The sequence below is a fragment of the Sus scrofa genome, unplaced genomic scaffold (assembly GCF_000003025.6).
Source record: "Sus scrofa isolate TJ Tabasco breed Duroc unplaced genomic scaffold, Sscrofa11.1 Contig1537, whole genome shotgun sequence".
Taxonomy (NCBI): domain Eukaryota; kingdom Metazoa; phylum Chordata; class Mammalia; order Artiodactyla; family Suidae; genus Sus; species Sus scrofa.
In genome coordinates, this window is record NW_018084901.1 from 889,123 (window position 1) to 913,980 (window position 24,858).

General features: G+C 59.1%; 2 protein-coding genes across 2 annotated transcripts in view; both read left to right on the forward strand.

Moving 5' to 3' along the window:
• Nucleotides 1–7,174: 7,174 nt before the first annotated feature.
• Nucleotides 7,175–15,951, forward strand: AKAP17A (A-kinase anchoring protein 17A). Its single transcript, XM_021081363.1, has 5 exons — nucleotides 7,175–7,330; nucleotides 8,635–9,412; nucleotides 10,276–10,424; nucleotides 12,818–13,058; nucleotides 14,088–15,951. Exons 2-5 carry the CDS (start codon nucleotides 8,651–8,653, stop codon nucleotides 15,027–15,029), a joined length of 2,094 nt encoding a protein of 697 aa, XP_020937022.1. The 5' UTR covers nucleotides 7,175–7,330; nucleotides 8,635–8,650; the 3' UTR covers nucleotides 15,030–15,951.
• A 4,428-nt stretch (nucleotides 15,952–20,379) lies between these two features.
• LOC110258194 (acetylserotonin O-methyltransferase-like) overlaps nucleotides 20,380–24,858 on the forward strand; it is a 34,465-nt gene continuing 29,986 nt past the window's right edge. Inside the window, exon 1 of the mRNA XM_021081386.1 lies at nucleotides 20,380–20,991. The gene's annotated coding sequence lies outside the window, so the exon portion shown is untranslated. The remainder of the gene's footprint in view (nucleotides 20,992–24,858) is intronic.

A 24,858-nucleotide genomic window follows, 5' to 3' on the forward strand; every position in this document is an offset into this window, starting at 1 on the left:
ACAGCACTAACGATGCAGATGTGGGGGCAAAGGCACATGAAGGTTGAAGGGTCGCTATTGAGAAACTGCGGAGAAGACACCAAAGACACTTGACTTGGGTCTACAGGTGGGGACAACCGGGCTGAAAGCGCAGTCCATCTCTGCACAGACGCAAGGGCCCTCCCTCACTTAATCGGCCTTCCACTCCAGGAAACATGCACGTCTCTACAATTGTGTGACAGGCCACGTAGGCAGGGGGAAGTGGCAGATGAAATCAATCTTTATGTGGTGGGGGTGGAGGGGTAACCACAGCCTCCACCTGGGTGGTGACGACGGCTGGTTGTCTGGTTCAGCCTGGCGCAGACCTGCCAGGACCGCGTTCTCCTGGGGAGCCCCCTTGAGGGCTGGGTGAGCTCCCCGTGGACAGTGCCAGAACCACACTTGGCCACTGCTGCCCGCGTTTGGTGTGGAGGACACCTCTCTGCTCCGGGAGGCCAGGTCCTCTCAACTTCCTCCAACAAGCCCCGTGGGCCCGCCCTCAAAGCTCTGCTCTGTTCTCCTCTGGGGACCCCACCCGGGCAGCTCCAGGCTTTCACGTCTTCCTTCCAAGCACCACCCTGCCTTGTAGCACTTCTGCACCTTGTTTTTGTCTAGTGAAGACTTAAGCTGACCTGAAGAGATGTTTTTCTTTGCCCTCTGCTCCTGAGAGGTGACTTCCAGGCCCTTGCAGTGTCCTGCTTTCATGGGGCAGGGGGGTGGTCTTTGCTCACTGGACCATTTAAAGATGTGATTTGTGCTATGCGGACTTTGGCCAGATCAGCTCCAAACTCCAAGAGCAGATGGAGACTATGTACATTATTATTCTGAACCTCTGGAAGGGGCTGGAGATGAAAGGGCAGACACATGTAGAGTAGGTGGTTGGGTACCAATACAATTGGGTGCCAGGGCTTGGGTGAGTTTCCCTGGTGGACAAGAGTCCACGCATATTGTCACATGTTGATGCTGACATCGATGGATGGATGGGTGGATGGATGGATGGATAATTGAACTGGTGGATGGATGGATGGGTGGATGGATGGATGGATGAAATAAGAGATGGCTGGCTGGATAATTGAATTGGTGGATGGATGGATCGATGGATAATTGAATTGGTGCATGGGTGGATGGATGGATGGATGGATAACTGAATTGGGTGGATGGATGGATCGATGGATGAATTGGGGGATGGATAGGTGGATGGATGAGTGCATGGATAGATGGACGGATAATTGAATTGGGGGATGGATGGATGGATAATTGAATTGGGGGATGGATGGATAACTGAATTGGTGGATGGATGGATCGATGGATGAATTGGGGGATGGATAGGTGGATGGATGAGTGCATGGATAGATGGATGGATAATTGAATTGGGGGATGGATGGATGGATAATTGAATTGGGGGATGGATGGATAATTGAATTGGGGGATGGATGGATGGGTGGATGGATGGATGAATTAGGGAATGGATAGATGGATGAGTAGATGAATGGATGGATGGGCAAGTAGTAGCTGGGTGGATAGTTGGGCAGATGGGTAAGTAGATGGATGGGTGGATTAATGGATGGGTTGATGGATGAATTGGTGGATAGATGGATGGATGCATGGTGCCCAGTTTCTTCTCTTTCTGTCCTGGGGATGCACCGCCTGTATCATGGCTTTTCCTACTTCTAGACTCACCCTGGGCTCCTGACCTTAACAGGACAGCTCCATTAAGGCTGCAGGCACCTCCAAGCTAACTCAACCCTGCTGGACCACCTGCCTCCCTGCTACTGCAAACTCCACTTTCTCCTGCTGATTTTCCCTGGTCATGTCCTCCATCTCCCCTGGTGGCCAGAGCCAGGGAGCTTGCAGGCACTCTCCTCCCAGCATCCCTGACCCCTGCAATCCAACCAGACACCCTTGACCAAGCTCTGAGCCCTTTACCCCACCCTCATCCTCCTTCCTTCATCTTCGACATCGCGGCAGTGCCCCCGCCGCAAGCTGCTGATCCCGCCGTCTGAAGTCACTGTTGAAAACCATATCATCAGGGGTTCCCGCTGTGGCTCAGGGGTAACAAACCCAACTTGTATCCACGAGGATGCGGATTCGATCCCTGGCCCCGTTTCGTGGGTTGAGGATCTGGCGTTGCCGTGAGCTGTGGTGTAGGTCACAGAGGGGGCTTGGATCTGGCATGGCTGTGGCTGTGCTGCAGGCTGGCAGCTGTAGCTCCTATTTGACTGGGAACTTCCATATGCCACAGGTTCAGCCCTAAAAAAAAAAAAAAGCAAAAAAAAAAAGCAAAAGAAAACCCTGTCATCACACCAGTGCTGCACCGTGAGGTCTCCATGGAACACTGCATCCTGTTGCATGAGTACTGCTGGGTCTGACTCAGCACAGGGGTTACTGTAGTGGCTGACTCAGCACTCTATATGTGCGCATCAGGGCTATGTTCATAGGTCTCACAATGCAGCCAGAGGCATTAATCACACATAATCCTTTTATACCTACAGGGACGATATATATGCATGTTATATATACATGCTGTGTGTGTGTGTGTGTGTGTGTGTGTGTGTAATTTGCAATATAACTTAAACATACACTTTTTTATATATACCGGGAATAATCCTGTAGGATGAATTACCAACATTGAGACGGAAATCTCAGAAAGAATGTGGGCACATTAGAAATGACCATTGATAGATTTTGTTGAATTTCCTTTCTAAAAGCAGGTTAATTTATGGCCGCAACACAAGCAGAGGAGAGCATGCCTTTCCCGCACCACCTGCAACTTGCAAGGTGCCTTTTTATTTTTACCCTGCTGCTCATGGCGCAAGAAATGGCATTAAAATTCGGGAATAAATGAAGAATTGACCAAGAAGAGACTGAGTGGCACATGGCGGATTTCATCAATAAGGCACCATTCATGGAGAACCCCTGGGCTGATGCATTTGCTGAGGAGGCGGGACCCTCCAGACCTTGGCTCAAGACCAGACCAGAGAATCAATATGGCAGAGCTCCCAAGAGAAGGGTCATCAAGGAGGTGGGTGCGCCACCTGGTGGAACAGAGTCGTTTTGCATAAAGTCTTGAGGTGTGGATGTGTGAGGCGGAGGGAGAGAGGGATGGCTATATTGGTAGAAGGGTCAAAGGGCAGATGGCAACGTGGGTGAGTGGGTGGATGGGTGGATGGGTGGGTGGATGGATGCATGGACAGATAGGCTGACAAGTGGATGGGAGGGTAGAACATTTGATGGGTGGGCGGGTGGATGGATGGATGGATGGATGGATGGATGGATGGAAGGAAAGACAGACAGATGAAAGGGTGGAGAGTGAATGGACACATCGATGGGTGGATGGGTGGATTGTTGGATGAGTGGATGAGAGCCAATGGGGAGATGGAGAGTGGGGTGGATGAATGGATGGGTGGGTGATTGGAAGTACAGATGGATGGAGGGATGCAAGGATGGATGGGTGGATGGATGGTTGAATCGATGGATGAATGAATGGACGGTTGGATGAGTAGCAGGTGGATGGATCACTGTGAAGATGGATGAATTGGGAGGGAGGATGGATGGATGGGGTGGATGGGGGGGGGGGGGGGGGGGGGGGGGGGGGGGGGGGGGGGGGGGGGGGGGGGGGGGGGGGGGGGGGGGGGGGGGGGGGGGGGGAGGGTGATGGATGGAGGACGTGGATGGGTAGTTGGGCAGATGGATGAATTGGGAGGGAGGATGGATGGATGGGTGATGGATGGAGGACGTGGATGGGTAGTTGGGCAGATGGATGAATTGGGGAATGGGCGGATGGGTTGATGGGTGGGTGGATGGATGGGTGAGGGGACGACAGAAGGATGAGTGGATTGTTGGATGGGTGGGCGGATGGGCCAATGGATAGATGAATAATGGCGTGGAGAAATGGATGGGTGGGCGAGTGGAAGGACAGATGGATGGATAAGAGGGTGGATAGACGGGTGCGTGCATTTGTAGGTAGAGGGATGGATAACCGGACAGACAGATGCATGCATACACATATTCATACACTTATTGACCACAAGCTTGCACTAGGTATTTTTCTTGTAGGAATAGATTCATGGGGTCTCTGGACATGGCTCAAAGTGAAAGGAATGCCAATGCAGAAGGGGACGGTGTCTAACCTGGAGGGAATTCTCTGAATCACAGGGAAGCCAGAGTGGGATCAGCTCTGGGTTCAGAACCAGATGTTCAGTTTTGCTTATATCAATTCTTTGTTTGTTTTGTTTTGTTCTGCTCTGTTTTCCTTGGGGGGGGGGCACACGAGGCATATGGAAGTTCCCATTCCTAGGGGTTGAATGAGAGCTGCGGCTGTCAGCCTATGCCACAGCCACGGCAACACAGGATCCGAGCCGCATCTGTGACCTATGCCAGAGCTTCTGGAGCCTCAAGCCACTGACTGAAGCTAGGGATTGAACCCACGTCCTCATGGGTATTATGTTGTTCCTAACCCGCAGAGTCACAGCGGGAGCTCCCTGATCTCAATTCTTGGGGTTCCTCATAGAATGCCTCCATCCAGCCGGGACCTGGGTACCCAGGTCCGCCGTAATTAGTTACATTAGGATGAGGTCACCGTGGAGTAGGATGGGTCTAGTCTAATGGGAGCTGATGGGGTTCTCTGCTCCCTAGGAAAATAAGAGACACAGAGGCAGACGCCCACAGGAAGGGCGGTCCTGTGACGGTGAAGACAGCACAGGATACTGCCAGCCCAGGGACACCAGCAATTGCCAGCAAACCGCGGGACCTGTGGGAGAAGCCTGGGAAGACCCCTCTTTGGAGCCCGCAGGAGGAACCCAGCCAGCCCGCACCCTGATTTCAGACCTCTGCTCTCCAGAACTGGGAGGGGACACATTGCTGTTGTTTAAGCTTCTCTGTTGCGGGAAACATCTTACAGCAGCCTTAGGAAACGCACAGAGGGATGAAAAGAAAACAGCTGCTTAGCGAAGCGCAGAAAGGCCTTCATTTTCTGCACGGGGTGGAAAGGCAGGCTTTTCTGTGGTTAAGGCATGCATTCCCGTGTGCTCATTCCAGGTGTATCTGCTACCCACCGAGGTGTAACAAAGGACTCCACAGGTAGAGGCCTCAAACCACACCCATTTACCACGTCGCAGGTTCTGAAAGGCAGGGATCCAGGCAGGAGCTGATGGGGTTCTCTGCTCAAGGGTCACCAGGCCGAAATCAGGGCTGGGGGGAGGCGTCTCTTCCACGCTCCGTGGCTGTTGGAAGAATTCAGTGTCTTGTGCTGGAGCACAGAGATTGTCATCTCCCAGAAGCCACCTTTGCACCCCTGCCAAGTACTCTTTTCCCGCCAGGTACTTTGCTTCCTCGAGGCCACCGGGTTGTGTCTCTGCTGCTTCCAAGCATGCTGAGCTCGACACCTGATGAGGCCAGGCCCACCTGGGAGGCTCTTCCATGTGGTTGGCTTGACTCCGTGGATAAAGGACTTCAGTGACACCTGCAAAATCTCTTTGCCTTTGCCATGCAATCCCGGCAGTGACCCCTCGTCCTCCTCCGTCCGTGTCCGATTTAGAGAGCCATGCGCTTGGCCCCCCAGGACAAAGAATTAAGGCTGCCGGTCCAAGGGAACTTTGTTTTTTTCTGTTTCTGGGGAGCCCCCCAGGGAAGGAAAGTTTGCTCCAAAATGTAAAAGGACTTTGTCTGAGCATTTCCCACATGAGGATGATTGTCTGTCTTGCGGGTTCCATCAAAGTGACTGTCTCACAGTGTCGTTCGCGCTGCAAATTGCTGCATAGGATGCAGTGGGCAAGCAGGTTCCCCATTTAACAGCGGAAATCAGAGCTGCATCCACCGGTGCGCAGCCTTTGAGAGAACGGCTTTCAAAAGAACAGCAAACACCGCTGCCTTCTCAGGAAGAGAAGGCAAAAGAAGAAAGCAAAGATGCATACCCCAAGGAGAAGCCTGGGTTCAGAGTGACCCCCCTCCCACAATGTGGGGGGCCCTGGAGAGCCTCTGTTTCCTCCTTGCTGGGAAGAGGGCATCATCGCATTTATTTCATGAACAGCATTTAGTGGGACGGTGTGACCTGCACGTACCAGACACCCAGCCAATACCCAGGAGCCTGTTTTTAGAAGCCCCCCTGACCTAGGGACCCCTCACCCACCCTCATGCCTTCGGAAGCCTTTGGCACTTCTTTACAGAAAAACAGAGGGTCTGCGCTCCTGTTCCCCCACCTTAGATGCTCGGTTTGGGACTTGGGACATATTTGAAGCATCAGAATCACATGCCTTGGTTGTACAGTGCCTGCCATCAAGTGGGAGCTTAATAAGTTGCTGTTCATTAATGTACAAGTATAAATTACATAAACAAATAGTATTATGCATAAACTGTATACAAAATGTAGTTTATATAAAAACTCAGTATCTACCAAACACGTTCCATATAACACATAAAATATACTGATAGGAGTTCCTGCTGTGGTGCAGTGGGTTAAGGATCCAGCATTGCTGCAGCTGTGGTGTGGATTCAAACTCTGGCCTGGGGAACTTCCTTTTGCCATGGGTGCCGCGGAAAAAAGATAAAAAAATATTATATGTTTACACGTAAATTTTCAACACCATTTAACATTTACTTTAAAATAATAAACATATAAAATGTATTACGGAATGTATAAAAATAACATAATACCTAGTCTTATTTCCAAATATTAAGATAAGCATTACGAAAAAGTAAATATTAAACTGTAAAAAATGTAAAATGCAAAACTACTATACATTCACGTGAATAGTATATACTGAATGCAATTACACGTGTAACGGTGTTATACAACTCAATACCTATAATAAGTAAATAAGTGCGTACCTAGCTTATAATTAAATTATATTGGCATATGATGTGGGATGCATAATTGTATTAACAATTGAGGCCCAAACACCCGGCCTCGGCCCTAAGCCGGACCGCTTCGCCTTCCGACCCCAGGGAGACCTTCGCGGGACCAGAACTCAGGCAGCGAGGTGGGGGCAGGGCGGGCTTGCGCACGCGCAGTGCAAAGCCCGGGGTCGGCGAGGCCCGCTCACCGCGGCCCCGGAAGTCCCGCCTCTGTGGGCGGGGACAGGGCCGGGAGGAGAAACCCGAAGCCGCCGCGCGGCCGCATCCGCGGGCTCGGGCGCCGGAAGCGGAAATGCGTCACAGGGGCGGGCGGCGGCGGCAGCGGGTCGCGTCGGGGGCGCCTCCGGCGGACGGGGAAGGCGCCGCGCGGGGAGGCCGTGCCTGCCGGGGTCCTCGGGGACCCGCGGAGAGCTGGGGCCAGGGCGGCGGCGGCCTGGGACGCAGGCGGAGCCCCGCGCCGGTGAGCGCCGCCCGCAGCCGCCCCCTCCCGCGAGCCGGGCCGGGCGGGGGCGAGGGTCTCGGGGGCGGGGCCGGAGGCCGGTGTCTCGAGGGCCGGAGTCCGCTGGGGGTCTCGGGGAGGGCGCCCGGGGCCAGGGGACCCGGGGGTCGGGGGTGGGGAGCCTCATGACGGCGACCCGGGGGCCGGAGTACCGAGGGCCGGAGTCTGCGGGCGACCCGGGGCTGGATTATTGAGGGCCCGGGTCTGAGGAGCCGGGGACGGGCTGCCGGGGGGACGGGGGACCGAGGGCCAAGGTCTGCGGGAGGCTCGCGGGCGAGGACACCGAGGCTGGGAGAGGAGCCAGAGGCGGCGGGGGGCGATGGGCGTTCTCGGGAAACCACGGGTACTCAGGGACTGGGGGCCGCGTCAGAGGGGGGGCGACGTGCGGACGCTGGGGGCACCGAGGTTAATGGGGCTGTCGGGGGTGGGTGCCGTGGTGACAGGAGGCAGCGGGGGAGAGGGTCGCGGGGGCTGGGGGTGGAGGTAATGAGAACCGTACAGGGGGGCAGCGAGGGGCTGGGGGTCATGCTCAGGGCCCAGGGGCAGCCAGTGAGCAGCGTTCCCAGGAGGCAGCGGGGGTTGCCCCCTGTCCGGCCCTCCCTGTAGCCCTTGGGGTCTTGTGAGGCAGGGGACGCTCGTCTCAGGTTCCAGCCCTTCGCAGTGCCCCGGCCGGCCCCAGGTGGCTCTTCCTCCAGCTGCTCTTCCCCTCCCCTCCCCTCCCAGGGGGCCTCTGAGAGCTAACTGGTGGGCGGGCGGATGCCAGGTGACCACCTGTGCTGTTTGGTTCCCGTGGGTCAGGCTCGCCACTGGTGCCTGGCTTTCTGGAAGGAGCCACTGGTCAGACCAGTTGGGCAGAGCCTGGGGAGGAAGGTGTGAGGGGGGGAGGGTGCAGGCGACTCCCACCCCCGGCCGGGCACAGCGAGGGCGCGTCTGCCCACAGTGGGGAGACTGAAGTCGATGGCTGTCGGCTGTTTTTCTCTAGTCTGAAACTTCCTTCCTGTTTCTTCTTCAGTGGAAACACAAGGCCACCCCCCGCCGCACAGCCTCCCAGATGCCTGTTCTGGGCCGTCCCTTCCCCAGCGGTGGAAGTGGTGGGTGGAGTTGGCCTGCCCCCCATACACCGAGGGCGGGGACCCCGCTGCGCAGCCCTTTGATTGAAAGCACCAACATCTCAGGGCCTGCGGCCTCACCGGCCAGCCTGGGGACCCTCGTCCCGGTGCCCAGCTCTGACCGCGCGCGCATGTGTGTGTGTGTGTGTGTTTCAGGCCCAAGGTCCCGGCTATGGCCGCGGCCACCATCGTCCACGACACGTCTGAGGCGGTGGAGCTGTGCCCAACCTACGGCCTGTACCTGAAGCCCATCACCAAGATGACCATCAGCGTGGCGCTGCCGCAGCTGAAGCAGCCGGGCAAGTCCATCTCCAACTGGGAGGTGATGGAGCGGCTGAAGGGCATGGTGCACAACCACCAGTTCTCCACGCTGCGCATCTCCAAGAGCACCATGGACTTCATCCGCTTCGAGGGCGAGGTGGAGAACAAGAGCCTGGTCAAGGCCTTCCTGGCCTGCCTGGACGGCAAGACCATCAAGCTCAGCGGCTTCTCCGACATCCTCAAGGTGCGCGCGGCCGAGTTCAAGATCGACTTCCCCACCCGCCACGACTGGGACTCCTTCTTCCGAGACGCCAAGGACATGAACGAGACGCTGCCCGGGGAGCGGCCCGACACCATCCACCTGGAGGGGCTGCCCTGCAAGTGGTTCGCGCTGAAGGAGTCGGGCTCCGAGAAGCCCAGCGAGGAGGTGCTGGTCAGGGTGTTCGAGCGCTTCGGGGAGATCCGCAACGTGGACATCCCCATGCTGGACCCCTACCGCGAGGAGATGACGGGCCGCAACTTCCACACCTTCAGCTTCGGGGGCCACCTGAACTTCGAGGCCTACGTGCAGTACCGCGAGTACGTGGGCTTCATCCAGGCCATGAGCGCCCTGCGCGGCATGAAGCTCATGTACAAGGGCGAGGACGGCAAGGCCGTGGCCTGCAACATCAAGGTGAGCCGCCCGGGCCCGCGCGGCGGGGGGCGGGGGGGCGGTGTTGGAGCCCTGCGGCCGCCCGGGCCGTGGAGCCTCGGGCACCGACATTGAAAAGCGGCCCCCGGCTTTCTTTTATAAAACCCGTGCCTCGGAGTTCCCGTTGTGGCTCAGCGGGTTAAGGACCTGACTAGCACCGGGGGGCTTTGGGTTCGATCCCTGGCCACGCTCCGTGGGTTAAGGATCCGACATTGCCACGAGCTGCGGTGTGGGTCGCAGGTTCAGCTCAGATCCGGTGTCGCTGTGGTGTAGACCTGCAGTTGCGGCTCTGATGCCTCCCCTCGCTGGGAACTTCCACGTGCCGATGGTGTGGCCTGAAAAGAAAAGAAAACGATTCTGTGTTTCGAGAGAGTTGGGGAGCTGATTGTTCCACGGGGGCGAGGGGGTGACCGCTGCGCATGCTCGGAAAGGAGCCCCGGCCGGGCCGGCTGCACGGCCTGCCTCCCTCCCAGACGTCCCTTGAAACGAGACCCTGGCTTCTCTGACCATCAGCCAAGTGGGGACTGACTCGTGCTGGCTTTGCGACCACAGGGCAGCTGGCCTCGCAGGGGAGTGGGGGGTCTGGTGTGTGCGAGGCGGCAGGTGGCCGGGGGGCTGGTGGGCCCCCTCGCTTAGCTCTTTTCTCCTGCTGAAGGCCCTTGGCGTCCGAGTTCCCAGCCTGAGTCTGGGAGGAGCTCAGCTTGGGGCGTCAGGCCCACGCGCACCTTCACTCAGGTGTGTGCGGGGGGGCCCGGGAGCCCCCTCTCCGAAATGAGTCAGGGGGCATCCACCTCGTGTGCGGAAGGAGCCCTCCAGGTCATTCCACCCTGCGCCCTTCCCTACAGGTTTCTTTCGATTCCACCAAACACCTGAGCGATGCCTCCATCAAGAAGCGGCAGCTGGAGCGGCAGAAACTTCAGGAGCTGGAGCAGCAGCGGGAGGAGCAGAAGCGCCGGGAGAAGGAGGCGGAGGAGAGGCAGAGGGCCGAGGAGAGGTAGGCGCTGGCCGGGTGAGCCGGACCCCTCTGCGTGGGCGGCGGCCTCCGCCCGGTTGCCTGGCCCCGGCCTCCCTCCGAGCCGCCCAGGGCTGAGCAGGGCTCCTGCAGAGACTGGCAGAGCCTTGGCTGCTTTGCAGGGGTTGTGTTTGGGCCGAAGCTGCCGTCCCAAAGAGCAGTAGAGGCCCTGCGGCACGGGCGGGCTCGAAGCAAGTGTCTTTCAGGGCCTTCGGGGGGACTGCGGTTCACAGGCAGCGTCAGGTCCCGTGTCTCCCTGGCCGGGCGGTGTATCTGGGTTGTAAACACGTCTGCCCAGCGAGACTCCCTGGGCTCCAGGAGATAAGGAACAGTCGTCCTTGTCCCGTCACGGCTGCTGTGCCCTGGGTGCTTCTTGGCGTGGGGGTGGGGGTGGGTGGGTGTCAAGGTGTCACGGGCAGGGCTTCTGTCTGGCCGATTTAGGACTTTTGTGGCCGATTCCTTCCCTATCAGCCTCTCCACTTACCTCTTGGCTGAGCCGACTTCACTCGCGGGGCTGTCAGCTTCCTGTTTGTTTTCCCTTCTCCCCGCCGGCAGGAACAGGTGCCGAGGTGTCCTTGCAGTTGGTGGGGAAACCAGGGTCAGGGTCCAGCCCGTGCTGCTGCTCCTGACGCAGCCGGTGGACGTCCCCAGGGGGTCGGCCTGCTGGCCGGGGAGGCTCCGGCCGGGGATCGGGAGCCCGCAGGGAGGCTGGCGTGGGGCCAGCCGAGGGTGTGCGTGCCGCGTGGCTGTCCTCCGGCGGTGGCGGCGGCGCTCACAGGGCTGTTTGCATCTCGACCTGGGCGAGGCTCAGGGACGTCCAGGCCCCCCAGCTCGGGTCCCCAACGGGCCTTGTCCTCGCGTCCCCAAGATGGCCCTTGATCGCAGGCCAGGAATCGCAGACGTTACCCCTCGGCGTTTCCGTCTCCTTCATCAGGGCGTCGTCGAGGTTCGGGTTGTGGCAGTTTGTGCTGTCGGCGTCGTGAGCCCGCCACACGCCCCACGGCGTTTCCAGAAGCAGCTCTGAGGTCCCGTTAAAGACACTTCCCTCGAGCTTGGTGGAGAAACGAGGGCAGGGAATTGGGCCGAGAGTGGTCTTTGAGGACAGAGGGTCAGATGGGTCCCCGAGGTGTGCTGAGGACACGGATTCACAGCTGGTGGCGTGGCCTCTGCTGCCGCCTGGGATGACACTGGCCGAGAGGTGGCAGGGCCGCGAGGCGGAGCCGGGCAGGCCTGGGGAGCCTCCGGGTCTGTCCTCTGTCACGGGTGAGGTGCTGGGTGTTCGGGCTCAGTCTGGATCCGCAGTCAGGCTCCTGGACTTGGCCTTTAGCCACAGTTTAGAGCCGTGGGCGCTCTGGGGCTCTTAGGGGACCCCTGGTGCCAGGGACCATCAGAGATGTGGCCTTCTGGCTGCTGTCACCCTCATTGCTTCCCACGTGAGCCTGGGCCGGCCTTTCCCTCTGTGTGGGGGCTTGGCTGGTTCCGGGGCTCCAGCACCCCTGGCAGCCGTGTGCCCCCATGGCCTCAGAGGGCTCCCCCAGGTGGCATCCTGCCCTGAGCAGCCGGGGGCTCTGCCCCTCCGCCCCCACCCCGCCCTGCAGGTTCCTGGAGAAGTCAAAAGCCCCAGCACTCGGGAGGCAGGCGTACAGTGTGACGCCCCTTGGTCTTCCACACCTTCCCTGGGGTCTCCAGCCATCCTGATGGCCTTCGATCCTCATCTGGGGGACCCCCCCCCAGAAAGGATGGTAGGGTCCAAGCCGGTGTGTGTGGTGTGTAAGCGTGTGGCACAGTCATTGCCTGCAGGTAGTGCCCGTGGTGACCTCGCAGGGTGTCCCCAGGTGGTGTGAGCTGTCCTGCTGTCAGGACCGCTCCCCCTTCTTTAGGGACGGGCCCCAGCAAAGCGGGTCGGGTGTCTGTTACCGTGGTCTGCCTGTTCTACAGCATCCCGCGGCAGGGTCGTGCCATTGGCTCCGTGCTGGCAGAGCCTTCCTGTGGGCACGGTCCCCGGTGGGAACATCTGGGGCAGGGGCGCCCCCGCCCCTGAAACTCGTTTGTGTCCTCTGCAGCCACTCCACTGGGCGGCTGGGCTGTGTGGGGCAGGCAGCGTGTCCTGTGCAGGTGCGGCCCACCAGCGGGGGTGGGCCTTGTTCCAAGCTGCATTTTCCAATGTCTTGTACCCCCTCCCCATGGAGTCCGGGCTGGGCTCGCACTTAGCCAGACTCTGCCCCGCAAGGCGATGGCCCCCGCCCCGCCCCCATGCGCCTCTGCGCTCCTTAACGTCCTTGGACTTGGACGTGGGGGTGAGACGCTGCGACGTCGTCTTTCCCGCGGCGTCCCCGCCGGCTCCGCTGAGGCCCTGGTGCCTGCGTCCCGCACAGGAAGCAGAAGGAGCTGGAGGAGCAGGAGCGGGAGCGGAAGCGGGAGGAGAAGCTGCGCCGGCGTGAGCAGAAGCAGAGAGACCGCGAGCTGCGGCGCAGCCAGAAGAAGCTGGAGAAGCTGCAGGCCGAGGAGCAGCGGAAGCTGCAGGAGAAGATCCGGCTGGAGGAGCGCAAGCTGCTGCTGGCCCAGCGCAACCTGCAGTCCATCCGGCTCATCGCGGAGCTGCTGAGCCGCGCCAAGGTACCTCCTCGGCGCTCCTGCGGGGCTCCCACCCCCGCTGGCTGCTGCAGCACAGCCTGGAGGCGGGAGGGAGCGGCGCCGCGTCCGCGGACCTGAGACCCATGCAGCCTCCGCCCTCTCTTCCTGCATCTGCTGCGTCCTGCATGCTCTCAGTCTCTGCGAGCGGAAGGTCTCCTCCAGTCTCCGCTAGGAGGCTGGGAGGGGCGGGGCCCGCAGAGCGACGCCCTCCCCGGGGCTCCTCCCACTCCGGCTTCAGCTAGGGCTCCGCCAGGTACCCCCGCGGGAGAACAGGCTGAGCCTGGTCCAGGGGCCGCGGCCGCGCTAGCCCCGGGAGGCCAGGGCCTGGCCGCGCGCGCCTTTCCTCCACGGCCGCGAGCCGGGCAGGTCTCAGCGCTGCTGTGCGGACCACTCTCCTGGTTCCTCCCACCCGCTCCTCCCGAAGGCCCGAGCGGTAACTCCTGCGCGCCCGGCCGGGGGCGCGCGGACGGACCTGGCCCCGCACTCCTGGTGCTCAGGCCGGCCGCGTGCCCCGGGAGGTGGGCGCGGGACGACCCTAACCTGTTGTGTGATTCCAGTTGTGATCAGCCCCCGGGAAGGAGCGTGGCGGGCGCGCTGAGACATGCAGCAGCTCGTTCTTGTTTCATGGTGAATATTGAAGACCGGCCAGGCCGCGCCCCGCCGCCCCTGCAGGCCTGGGCCGCCTGCGTCCGCAGGGGATCTCAGCTCCCTTCCCGGCGACCTTGCCCCCGGCAGCAGGCCCCGTCTGCTGTCTGTGTGGCCTGCGGGGACTCGGCCCGTCTGAAAGGCCTGCCCCGTGGTGGCCGTTCGGCTCACTTTGCCAGGGGTTTCCTTGCGCTGAGGCTCGCGGGCCTCGGGTGTGGTCGCGGTGGGCGGCGGGCCTCCAGCCAGGCCGCCCCCAGGCCCTGTGGGTGCAGGGTGTGATCAGAGCCACAGTGACCTGCATTCCCCTTGCGGCGTGGGCGTCCCGGAGGGCTCAGAAGCCCCGCTCAGCGTCCCCTCTGTCTGTAGGCGCTGAAGCTGCAGCAGCAGGAGCAGAAGGCGGAGACGCAGCGGCTGCAGCAGCTGGAAGAACGGCGGCGGCTGCAGGAGGCAGAGCTGCGGCGCGTGGAGGAGGAGAAGGAGCGCGCCCTGGGGCTGCAGCGCAAGGAGCGGGAGCTGCGCCAGCGCCTGCTCAGCATCCTGCTGGGCAAGAAGGCCGACGACCCCCGCGGCCCCGACGAGCCGGGTGTCTCGCGCGCGGCCCTGCTGCAGCCCGTGCTGGCCATGCTGCACACGGTGTCGGCCGGCTGCGTGGGCGCAGGTGCCGCTGCACTGCAGCCCCCCGCCGGCCCAGCGCCCGGCGCCCCCAGGGAGACCCCGCCCCAGCCGGCGGCCGAAGGTGGCCCCCAGAACGTGAACGGGAGCGTCGTGGAGGAGGCCTTGGGCACGGAGAGCCAGCATCCTCGCCTGGCGGCCCCCGACGACGGCCCTCCCGAGAAGAGGTGCCCCGGCGTCCTGGCCTGCATCCCCGACAACAGCCAGCAGCCTCGGGCGGTGCCCGCCGCCTGCGACCAGAGCGCGCCCCGGAAGGACGTCCGCTCCGAGCAGGACAAGTGCAACCGCGAGCCCAGCGGCGGCCGGGGCCGGGCCAGCGCGGAGCGCAGCGGCGACGACCGGCAGGCGCGGGCCAGGAGCCGGACGCGGCGCGCCGCCAGCCGGGAGGACGGCCGGCCGCGGAAGGAGCGGCGGCCGCACAAGAAGCGCTCGCACCAGGACGGCAGCCCGCACCGGCGCAGCGCCAGCTCCGAGCGGGGCCGCTCGCGCAGGTCCCACAGCAGAGACCGGCACGGCCGGCGGGAGCGCAGCCGGGACCGCAGGGGCAGCTCCAGCCGAAAGCGCAGCCGCCACCGCCGCACCGAGAGGTCGCGCTCCGGGTCCCCCAGCCAGCACCGCAGCGCCTGGAACAGGTAATGCAGGGCGGGCCCAGGCCGCCGCCCTCCGGGAGGCCCGGGACCCAGGGAGCGGCGTCGAGCTGCTGCTGCTCTGCTCGTCCCCACCCAGCACACCCAGGGAGCCACCGGGCGACCGGCAGCGGCCAGGCTCCTTTCCTCCAGACCCGCCGCCGCCGCCGCGGTCAGAGGCGTCGACAGCCCCGAGCTTTAGTTTCCCTTAAAACTCCGATAGCTTTAACGTCGCCAGTCCTCGGAATCAGGAACGAGGCGCGGGCCGGCGCCGTGCGGACCGCAGACCCACCGGGCACGGCGGGCGGGCAGCGCAGAAAAGCCCGCGCCTCTGCGCTCGCCCCTGGTACCGACTTCCCGCGGCTGCGCTCACGGTCCCTCCATCACCGCGGCCGCGTGGGCCCGCGTGGGGGCCGCCTCCCCACACGGCACCCGAAGGAGGAAGCCCCGCCCAGGACGCCTGTTGGGGGTTGCCTTTCTCCCTTGTGTGTCACTTGAGCGGGCTGGGCACCAAGTTTGCTGGGAGCCGGAAGCGCTGTGGTGACCTCTGGGCCGGGAAGCCGCGAGTCCTGCAAGGCGGCAGCTCTGCCTCGCGGTCTGGTCAGGGGCGCGGGCGGGCGGGCGCGCGAGTGCTCCTTGCTGTCGGAGACGTTCACGTTTTCCACACCCGAGCGAGTCCGTGGAAAAGGAAGGTGGGGGCAGTTAGCTTTGGTTTCTAGTCCAGGTGAGCCTGTGTGGTTTTTTAAGAAGCTGTTTTGCTAAGTTATTTTTACTTGGAACGTTTCAAACAGATGTAAGGCTGCAAACTTGTTATCTTTTACAAGGTCTGCTTCTCCGGGTGAAGTTCACACTAGCTGTAAGGTCCACGTGGGGAGGACGCTGTTTATCCCAGCTTGCCTTTTTATGGTGAAATAAAGTCTTTTTTCCAATAAGCTGACGTTTCCCGTGCTTCTGTGGTTTCTGGGTGGTGTTTAAGTTCCCTGGGCTCTGTCATCAAGCTGGGCCTGATTTCCGGGTTGGAAATGGATGGAAATCTTTGCACACTGATTTCTAAAGCGACGTTTCTCATGCTGTGACTTTTGTAAAAACAGCCCCCTGGGAAGAGAGCCAGGGCCGTCGGCAACCACGGCCTGCGGTTTGTTTACAGAGAAAGAACATCTAACGGGTTCACAGAAGCCGTCTTTAAAGCTGGTGCCATTTCAAAAGAGTAGTCACGAGTTCCGGCTGTGGCACAAGCGGATCGGGGGCACCTGTAGTGCCAGGACACGGGTTCGACCCCCGGCCCGGCACAGTGGGTTAAGGATCTGGTGTTGGTACAGCTGCCGCGTAGGTCACAGCTCCCGCTGGGAAGTGATCCCGACCTGGGAACTCTATGCTGCGGGCAGCCATAGAAGGAAAAAAAAAAAAAGGGAATTGAAAAGGTTCCCTTCCCACCTTGAGCCGAGGCAGCAGGTCAGTGTGGGACCGGGGCTGTGGTGAGCCCACCTCCCGTCTGTGTTTGAGTCAAACCCGGGTCTGAGCACCTGCAGAGGGGGGGCACATCCGGTGGGCACAACGGACTCTGTTCCCCTTCTGTGCACTGGGGTTTGTCTCCTAGGTCACCCGCTGAGCTGTGGGTGCAGGGCGAGATCGGATGCCCCGTGGTTGGAGAGGTCCCGAGAGGCCTCCTTGGGGCCCCCTGCAGGGAGCCGCCGAACCTGTTTGGCTCCATCAGCAGCTCTGAGAACGTCCAGGGCTCGAGCGTCGCTCTGGGTGTCTGGGCTGTGGACGAGACGCCCCCCAAGCCTGGGGATCTCAAAGGAGCAAATGCAGGCCTGAGGACAAAGCCCGGGGGGGGGGGGGTGGAGGACAGGTCTGAAGTCGGGAGGTCAGCGTGTGCACGGGATTCAGGAAGCCGAATTGTAATCACGCCCCGCGTGGTCCTACGCAGTCCACCTCTCAGACCGCACAGCTAGGGGCAGAAGGCAAGAGGGGGCTGTCTGCCGAACCAGCGGGGGCTGCACCTACCGAGCTGTCCGTTTCTGAGAGGGGGTGGCATCGAGAGCTCCCGTGGTAGCGGCAGGTGCATCTCCTTGAGGTCCCTCCCTCCTGCCTGTGGTGGTTGCTGCTGTGCAAGGTGCCTGCAGGGGAAGGACGGTCATGGCTCCCGGGAGAAGGGACGCCTTCGGTCCTCAGCTGTGCCCTTCCTTTTCTTTTAAGTGTACCGTTGAGGTACAGGGTTGTGCCAACATCTGCCGTCCAGCGAAATGACCCAGGCACACGCATACATACCTTCCCTTTTTGATCTTCCACCCGGGTCTATCCCAGGAGGCTGCAGCGAGGTCCCTGTGCTGGACGGCAGGACCTCATGGCTTAGCCATCCTCAAGGTCAGAGTTTGACGACGCCTTTCGTGACCTGGACCATTTTTTCCTTGTCCTGAAGTCTGTTCGGGGTAAACGGGGAGGAAGGGACTGGATGGAAAGAGGCGTGGGTGATGTGTATGTGCCTCCTTAGACACACACACCCAGTGTCTGAGCGTGTCGGGGAGAGAGAGGGTTTTGGCACAGTTACGCCCTGTCGGCAGGCTAGGCTCTGCAGAGGAGAGGACAACAGTGCTTTCCTGTAACGGGACAGACTTTTAGAGGCCACGCCATTAACACTGAGGATTCAGGGGGTCCCCACTGTGGCTCAGAGGTAACAAGCCCAAGTCGTATATCCATGAGGATGTGGGTTCAAGCACTGGCTTCACTCAGTGGGTTAGGGATCTGGTATCTCCATGGCTGTGGTGTAGGCTGGCAGCTGCAGCTCCAAGTCGACCCCTGCCCCAGGGACTTCCATATGCTGCAGCTGTCGCCATAAAAAAAAAAAAAAATTAAAGATACGAAAGAATGAGGATTTGGGAACCTGGGTTTGAACTGTTTCTCCGAACCCCTCCATCCGTGAGGCCGAGGCACGGACTCGAGTGGCGTCTTTGGACACATTGTCTCAGGCTTAAGACACTTCTCTCTGTCACTGAGGGTTACGGCATCCGGGACCCACATGCCCTGGTTCGGCTTCCACCAACCGCAGCCCGAGTACCCTGTGTATTATCCATGCATGTGGAAACAGGAGCCGGGCTGCAGGACTTGAACATACGTGCTTTTTTTTTTGGCTCCATGCTTAGCATGAGGAAGTTCCCAGGCCAGCGATCAAACCCATGCCACTGCAGCCACCTGAGCCACAACAGCAACAACGCCAGGTCCTTAACCCACTGAGCCACCGGGGAACGCCAACAATGCTTTTTTTTTCTTTCTTTTTTGGCTTTTCAGGGCCGCAGCCGTGGCATATGCAGGGTCTCGGGCTAGGGCTTGCATTGGAGCTGTCGCTGCCGGCCTGCGCCACAGCCACAGCAACGCAGGATCCGAGCCACACCGGCGACCACCACAGCTCCCGGCAACGCCAGGTCCTTCACCCACTGTGTGAGGCCGGGGATGGAACCTGCCTCCTCATGGATACAACTCGGGTTCGTTAGGGGAACTCCTCCAGCAGGATCGTGAAACCAGATAAATGAGCCGCTGTGCCCCCGCAGGTGGAACCTCCTCCTAGGAGCCAGCTGGACGGAGGGTTCGCAGGCGCAAAGACGGCGGAGGTGAGGAGGGTGGTCCAGTCTCCCGGCTCCACGCCCACCCCGCCCTCCTGACGGCGGCTCACCTCCTGTCGTCTCCCAGGGTCCTGAGTGCAGGTGCCTGGGTGCCAGGGCCCACGACAGCCCCGGTCAAGTCCCAAGCCCCAGACTGGGCAAAGCTCCCCCGCCACCCCCAGGCCCTCAGGTCTGGAGACCGTCTCCAGCGGCCGGAACCGTGACCCAATGGGAGTGGTTTTCACGACGGGTGGGACCTGACACACTGGGGGCGTGCACGCGCAGATCTGCGCACCAGCAGCGGCTCCTGGAACCTCGGTGCCAAGGGGCGATGGTGCTTTCATTTTCTTCGATCCTCTTGTTTTCTCGAAGGGTCGTGGCAGGAAGTAGCAGGCAGGAGCGGAGTCGCAGATGTTAGGGATTAGCTGTGGGTCTTCGTTCTGATGAAACGGGCTTGTATTCAAGGGCCCGGGAGTGAGGGAAGCATTTTGTTTCTATTCTTTTTAGGGCCACACCTGCAGCACATGGAGGTTCCCAGGCTAGGGGATGAAATCGATCCCACAGCAACGTGGGGTCGGAGCCACGCCCGCGACCTACACCACAGCTCACAGCGACGCCGGATCCTTCACCCACTGAGCGAGGCCAGGGATGGGACCCACATCCTCATGGATGCCGGTCAGGTGCTTAACCCTCTGAGCCACCGTGGGAACTCGCAGTCACTCAATTCACATGTTCCTCTTTCCACGTGACGGGGATCATAATCTCACTTTCGGGAAATAAAAACTACCCCCGTTTTATCATGGTTCCCGCCGGAGGAGGCCTGGGGCAGCTGCTGTGGGACTCAGTGGAGCAGCTTCTCAAATATGAAACGTAGAACCAGCTTGGGGCCCAGACGGCCCCTCCTACTGGACACCAGCGGAAATGGATACGATTGGCCAAGAGAGGTGTGCACGGGAACATTCAAGAGTCTTGTCTACCGGGACCATGAAGGGCACCAGCCCAACTGTCCATGGATGGACGGGTGGTTGTTAGATGGACAGTGGATGGTGGGTGGGTGGGTGGGGGGATGGAGGTTGGATGGATGGATGATGGGTGGACAGATGGGTGGGTGGGTGGGTAGATACACAGAATAGGATCCATCCACACGGCGGAGTATTATGCAGCCATGAAAAGGAGTGAAGCTCTGACATAGGCTGCCACATGGATGGACCTTGAACCCACGATGCTCAGGGAGAGAAGCCAGACCAGGAGGACACAGAGTGTGGGACTCCATAGATACGAAACATCCAGAACAGGCAAACCTCCAGACAGAAGGCAGCTGAGTGGCACCAGAGGCCGGGGGCAGGGGTGGGGGGCTGGGGCTGATGGTTCATGGGGACAGGGTCTTCTTTACGGGCTCAGAATGTTCGATAGACCTAACAGCTACACAAGACTGTAAATGCCCTAATAGCTTCGGAGTTGTTTGCCCGAAATGCTTAAAAGGGGCATTTTATCTCATGTGCATTTCGCCCAAAGGAAGACCTGAGATGTGTGTGATTTCTCCTTCCCTGGGAGCTTAGGGGGCACTTGGGTGTAGCCCCATTGTTGAACCAAACCCAGGTCAGCTCGCCCGCCCGCAGCGAAGCCTGTGGAGAATGAAAGGGCTTCATTGCAGGCGCCAACGAGTAAGGCGTCTAGGAAGCAGGTGTTTAAGAGACCAAACTCCCGGAGGGTTTCAGCAAAGCATCCTCGAAGGCAGATGAGGGAGGGGCGGCCTGGGTGCCAAAGGAGCTTGTGCACCGATCTCTGATTGGCTGGGGGTGGGCTCACGGGGCGGGGTCACAGGGGTTAATTCCATCCATCCTTAGGCTCCTGGAGTCCTGGGGGCTGCGGAGCTCAAGTCATTCAACCAGTAATTCATTTCTCCCACGTGGTGGTGCTTTGAGCGTTTGAAAAACAACTCGGGACCCGGGCATCAGGTTCTGTTATCCGCCTGTTTCAGGGAGGCGCTGCCGCCGACGCCGGGGTAGGGGTGGGACCGGAAGGCCCCTTGGGGTCTTGTAGGTTACCCGTCCCTGCAGCTGGGTCTCTGCAAAGCTTGCAAAGGCTGCTTTGGTTCCTGGGCGAGAGCGGGCGGCAGTTCCCCAGCGTCCCCTGGGCCGCGGGGAGGAGCAGAGGAAGGCGTGGCCCCCGCCCGCCCATCTGCCCTGCTTCGTCCAAGCCCAGGCTCACAGCCGGGGGCGGGGGGCTCCCCCCTGCTCCCCCCCTTCCCTACACCAGCTCAGGGTCTTCCGACCCTTAGAATTCCCACCCCCACGCCCCGCAGCGAGAAGCAGACTTACCTGCTGCAAGGAACAGGCGCCATCCACCACCAACCCCAACTCACCATAACTGGTAAGAAAGCTGTGTGGGTTTCCTGGGCAGCCCGAATAAATGACCCTAATCCCCCCCCCCCATCCTGGGGACCAGACGTCTGAGGTCAAAGGGTCCCAGGGCCACGCTCCCTCCAGAGGCTCCAGGGCAGGGTCCTTCCTGCCTCTGCCAGCTTCTGGGGGCTCCAGATGGCCCTGGGCTGGTGGCCGCCTCCCTCCCGTCTCTGCCTCTGTCTTCCCGTGGCTTCTTCTCTGTGTCTGTGTGTCCTCTTGTGTCTCTCAGGAGGACACTGTCCCTGGATGGAGGCCCCCCTCATCCAGGAGGACCTCCTCTCAGATCCCTCACTTCCTCACACCTGCAAAGACCCTGTTTCCTAATGACTTCTCATTCTGAAGTTCCAGGAAATTTAAGGTGACACTATTCAACCCAGTGCAACATCTCAGTTTCAGAGCTGTTAACTTTTTTTTTTAATGTTCATTTTGGAATTGATGCAGCCGTTTCTCACCTAACGTCTGAATTGTGTTGAATCAGTGATTTTCCACCTTCCTTCCATGTCACTCACCCCAGGAGTGGTTTTTTTTTGTTTGTTTGTCTTCTGGCCACAGCCTCGGCATATGGACTAGAGACTGAATCCAAGCCGCAACTGTAAGCTTGGCTGCAGCTGCAGCAACACTGGATTCTTTAACCCACTGTGCAGGGCTGGGGCTTGAACCCACACCTCCCCAGCGACCTGGGCTGCTACAGTCCGATTCTTAACCCACTGCACCTCAGCGGGAACTCCAGGGAGTGTTTAAAAAGCCTGAAGCCCGACTTCCTTCCTCGGGGGTGGGGTGGGGGGGTCTTCCAGAGGGCCCCTCCCCCAGCTGGCGCCCACGTTCAATCAATCAAGGTTGAGGATTTTGCCAAGGAGAGGATCTCATCCTTTCAGGAGTTTCCATCGTGGCTCAGCCGTTAATGAACCCGACTGGTATCCACGCGGACGAGGATCCCATCCCTGGCCTCGCTCGGCGGGTTGAGGATCCTGCGTGGCTGTGGCTGCGGTGTAGTCCGGCAGCTGCAGCTCTGATTTGACCCCTAGCTTGGGAACCTCCCTATGCCGCAGGTGTGGCCCTAAAGAAAAAGAAAAACAGAAGAAAAGGAGCTTGGCCTTCTCTTTTTCCTTCAATCCCAGCTCGGGTCCTGAGGTCAGCGGCGTGTGGCCCTTCCTTAACCCTTTGCACACGTGTCCTTGGGGTGATGCACAGGTGCACCTTGGGGTGTCCTAGTGCCTAGAGCAGGAACCGTGTGGACCTATTTGTATTTATGTGTTTCTTTTTATGGCCACACCTGTGGCATATGGAGGTTCCCAGGTCGAATCGGAGCTGCAGCTGCCAACCTACACCACAGCCCCAGCCACACCAGATCCAAGCCACATCTGCGACCTACACCACAGCTCATGGCAATGCCAGATCCTTAACCCACTGAGGAGGGCCAGGGATCGAACCTGCATCCTCACCGATACTAGTCAGGTTCTTAACCCAGTGAGCTGCAATGGGAACCCCTGGATTTTTTTTTTAATTTAAGAATTTTTTTTCTTTTTAGGGCCACACCTGTGGCATATGGAGGTACCCAGGCGAGGCAAGGGGTCGAATCGGAGCTACAGCTGCTGTCCTACCCCACAGTCACAGCAACATGGGATCTGAGCTGCATCTGCGACCTACACCACAGCTCAAGGCAACACCGGATCCTTAACCCACTGAGGGAGGCCAGGGGTTGAACCTGCATCCTCATGGATCCTAGTTGGGTTCATTAACCGCTGAGCCGCAAAGGGAACCCCAGCTTTCAGAAGTTTATTGGGGGCGAGTTGCCTTACGGTGCTGTGTTAGTTTCCAGGGGCAGCGAGGTGGCTCAGTTCTAGGCAGACTCGTATCCGTTGCTTTTCAGGTGCGTTCCGCCAATAGGTTCTCACACAGCATCGAGTGGCGTTCCCTGGGCTGTACGGTGGGTCCTTGTTACCCACCCCGTGTGCATAGAGTCGTGTGCACGTGTCGGTCCCCAGCTCCCAGGGCATCCTTCTCCTCCCCTTGGGAACCGTATGGTTGGTGTCAAAAATCTTTGCGTCTGTTTTGTGAACAAGCTCCCTGTGTCGGTTTTTCCTTGTTGTTTTTTGTGGGGGTTTTTATTAACTCTTTATTATAATTCATTTACAGCGCTGTGTCTACTTGTCCATACAGCCGTGGTCCAGTCATACATATATACGTGCATTCTTTTTCTCACGTTACCCTCCATCCTGAAAGGCTTCATCTTCGGAGACCTTACACGGTTGTGCTTACGTTGATGTTACAGATGTTTTTTTTTTTTTGGTCTGTTCTAGGGCTGCACCCGTGGCATGCGGAGGTTCCCAGGCTAGGGGTCGAGTCAGAGCTACAGCTGCCAGCCGACACCACAGCCACACAACGCCAGATCCCAGCTGTGTCTGCGACCTACACCACCGCTCATGGCAATGCCGGATCCTTCACCCGCTGAGCGAGGCCAGGGATCGATCCTACAACCTCATGGTTCCTCGTCGGATTCGTTAAGCATGGAGCCACGACAGGAACGCCTGATGTTAGAGATTTTTTTTAAACACGAAGGGTTGTTTGTAAGGAACACAGCCAACACTGTTTCCCAGCCCCTGGAACTTGGAGGCAGGGGGGAGCAGTTGGGGTCCCGCTGTCTCCCTGTATGTGTGGTGGGCGTGGGGGCTCCGGGAGGCAGAGGTGGGGGATGCCAGGGACAGCTGGCCGTGCGTCTGCGTCCAGCCTGGCGTGGCTCTGCCAAGCCTGCTTTCTTGCTTTGCTTCTCCCTGGGTTTCCATGCCTGGGCGGGAGCTGCCTTACTACGCGTCCCCAGCTGGCCCTTTGCCCATGGCATGTATTTCACAAAAATCCAAGGTTTCAGGTCCCCTGGCATCGGGCAAGTCTGTTGGCGGCGTTTCTCCAGCCGCGTTTGCTCCTGTCATGTCTCTGTGTCACATTTGGGTGATTCTCACTAGAGTTGAAGCTTTTGAATTGTTATTATATTGGTTATGGTCTGGGTGATTTTTGCTGTTCCTGCTACAATTTGTGGACGCCTCAGAGGATGGCGAGCATTGCTTTAGGGAGCAAGTGTTTGCTTTTCTCCCCCCTTTTAAAAGGGTGAAGTAGAGTTGATTTGCAATGTTCTGTTAATTTCTGCTGTCCGGTCAAGTGATTCAGGTTATGTATTCATGTATATAATGCATACATATGTAGATAGATATATGCACACAATGCATACATATGTAGATAGATATATGCACACAGTGCATACATGTGCAGATAGATATATGCACACAATGCATACATATGTAGGTAGATATATGCACACAATGCATACATGTGTAGATATATGCACACAATGCATACATGTGTAGATATATGCACACAATGTTTAAATATTTAGATATATGCATATAATATATACATATGTATATATCATATATGCCTACATATAATGTATACACATGTACACACACATAATGTATACATGTCTGTAGACACGTAATATAGACGTATCTCTATAGGTATAGGTATATATAAAATCTGAAATAGTATGTAGGCTCTATGTACATAGACTGTGAAGAAGAGTACATACGCTTTTTCAGATTCTTTTCTGGTAGGGTCTCTCCCAGGAGACTGCGTGGAGTCCCCTGTGCTGCACAGTAGGACCTGACCGTCTATCCAGCCTCTACCTATTAGTCTGCATCAGCGAACGCCAAGCTCCCATTCCCTCCCTCCCTCCCGCCGCCGCCTTGGCAACCCGCGGTCTGTTCTCCAGTGATAAAGTGTTTCCTGAAGCTCCGTGCACTGTTGCTTTGAGACATAGTGCTGCTGCACCCTTAATAGACTA

What these genes read in the sequence shown, in the direction of transcription:
- AKAP17A (XM_021081363.1), top strand. Translation starts at nt 8,651, where the DNA reads ATGGCCGCGGCCACCATCGTCCACGACACGTCTGAGGCGGTGGAGCTG. An exon ending in CCGTGGCCTGCAACATCAAG is followed by an intron (nt 9,413 to 10,275) that starts GTGAGCCGCCCG and finishes CCTTCCCTACAG; the next exon opens with GTTTCTTTCGATTCCACCAA. An exon ending in AGGCAGAGGGCCGAGGAGAG is followed by an intron (nt 10,425 to 12,817) that starts GTAGGCGCTGGC and finishes CGTCCCGCACAG; the next exon opens with GAAGCAGAAGGAGCTGGAGG.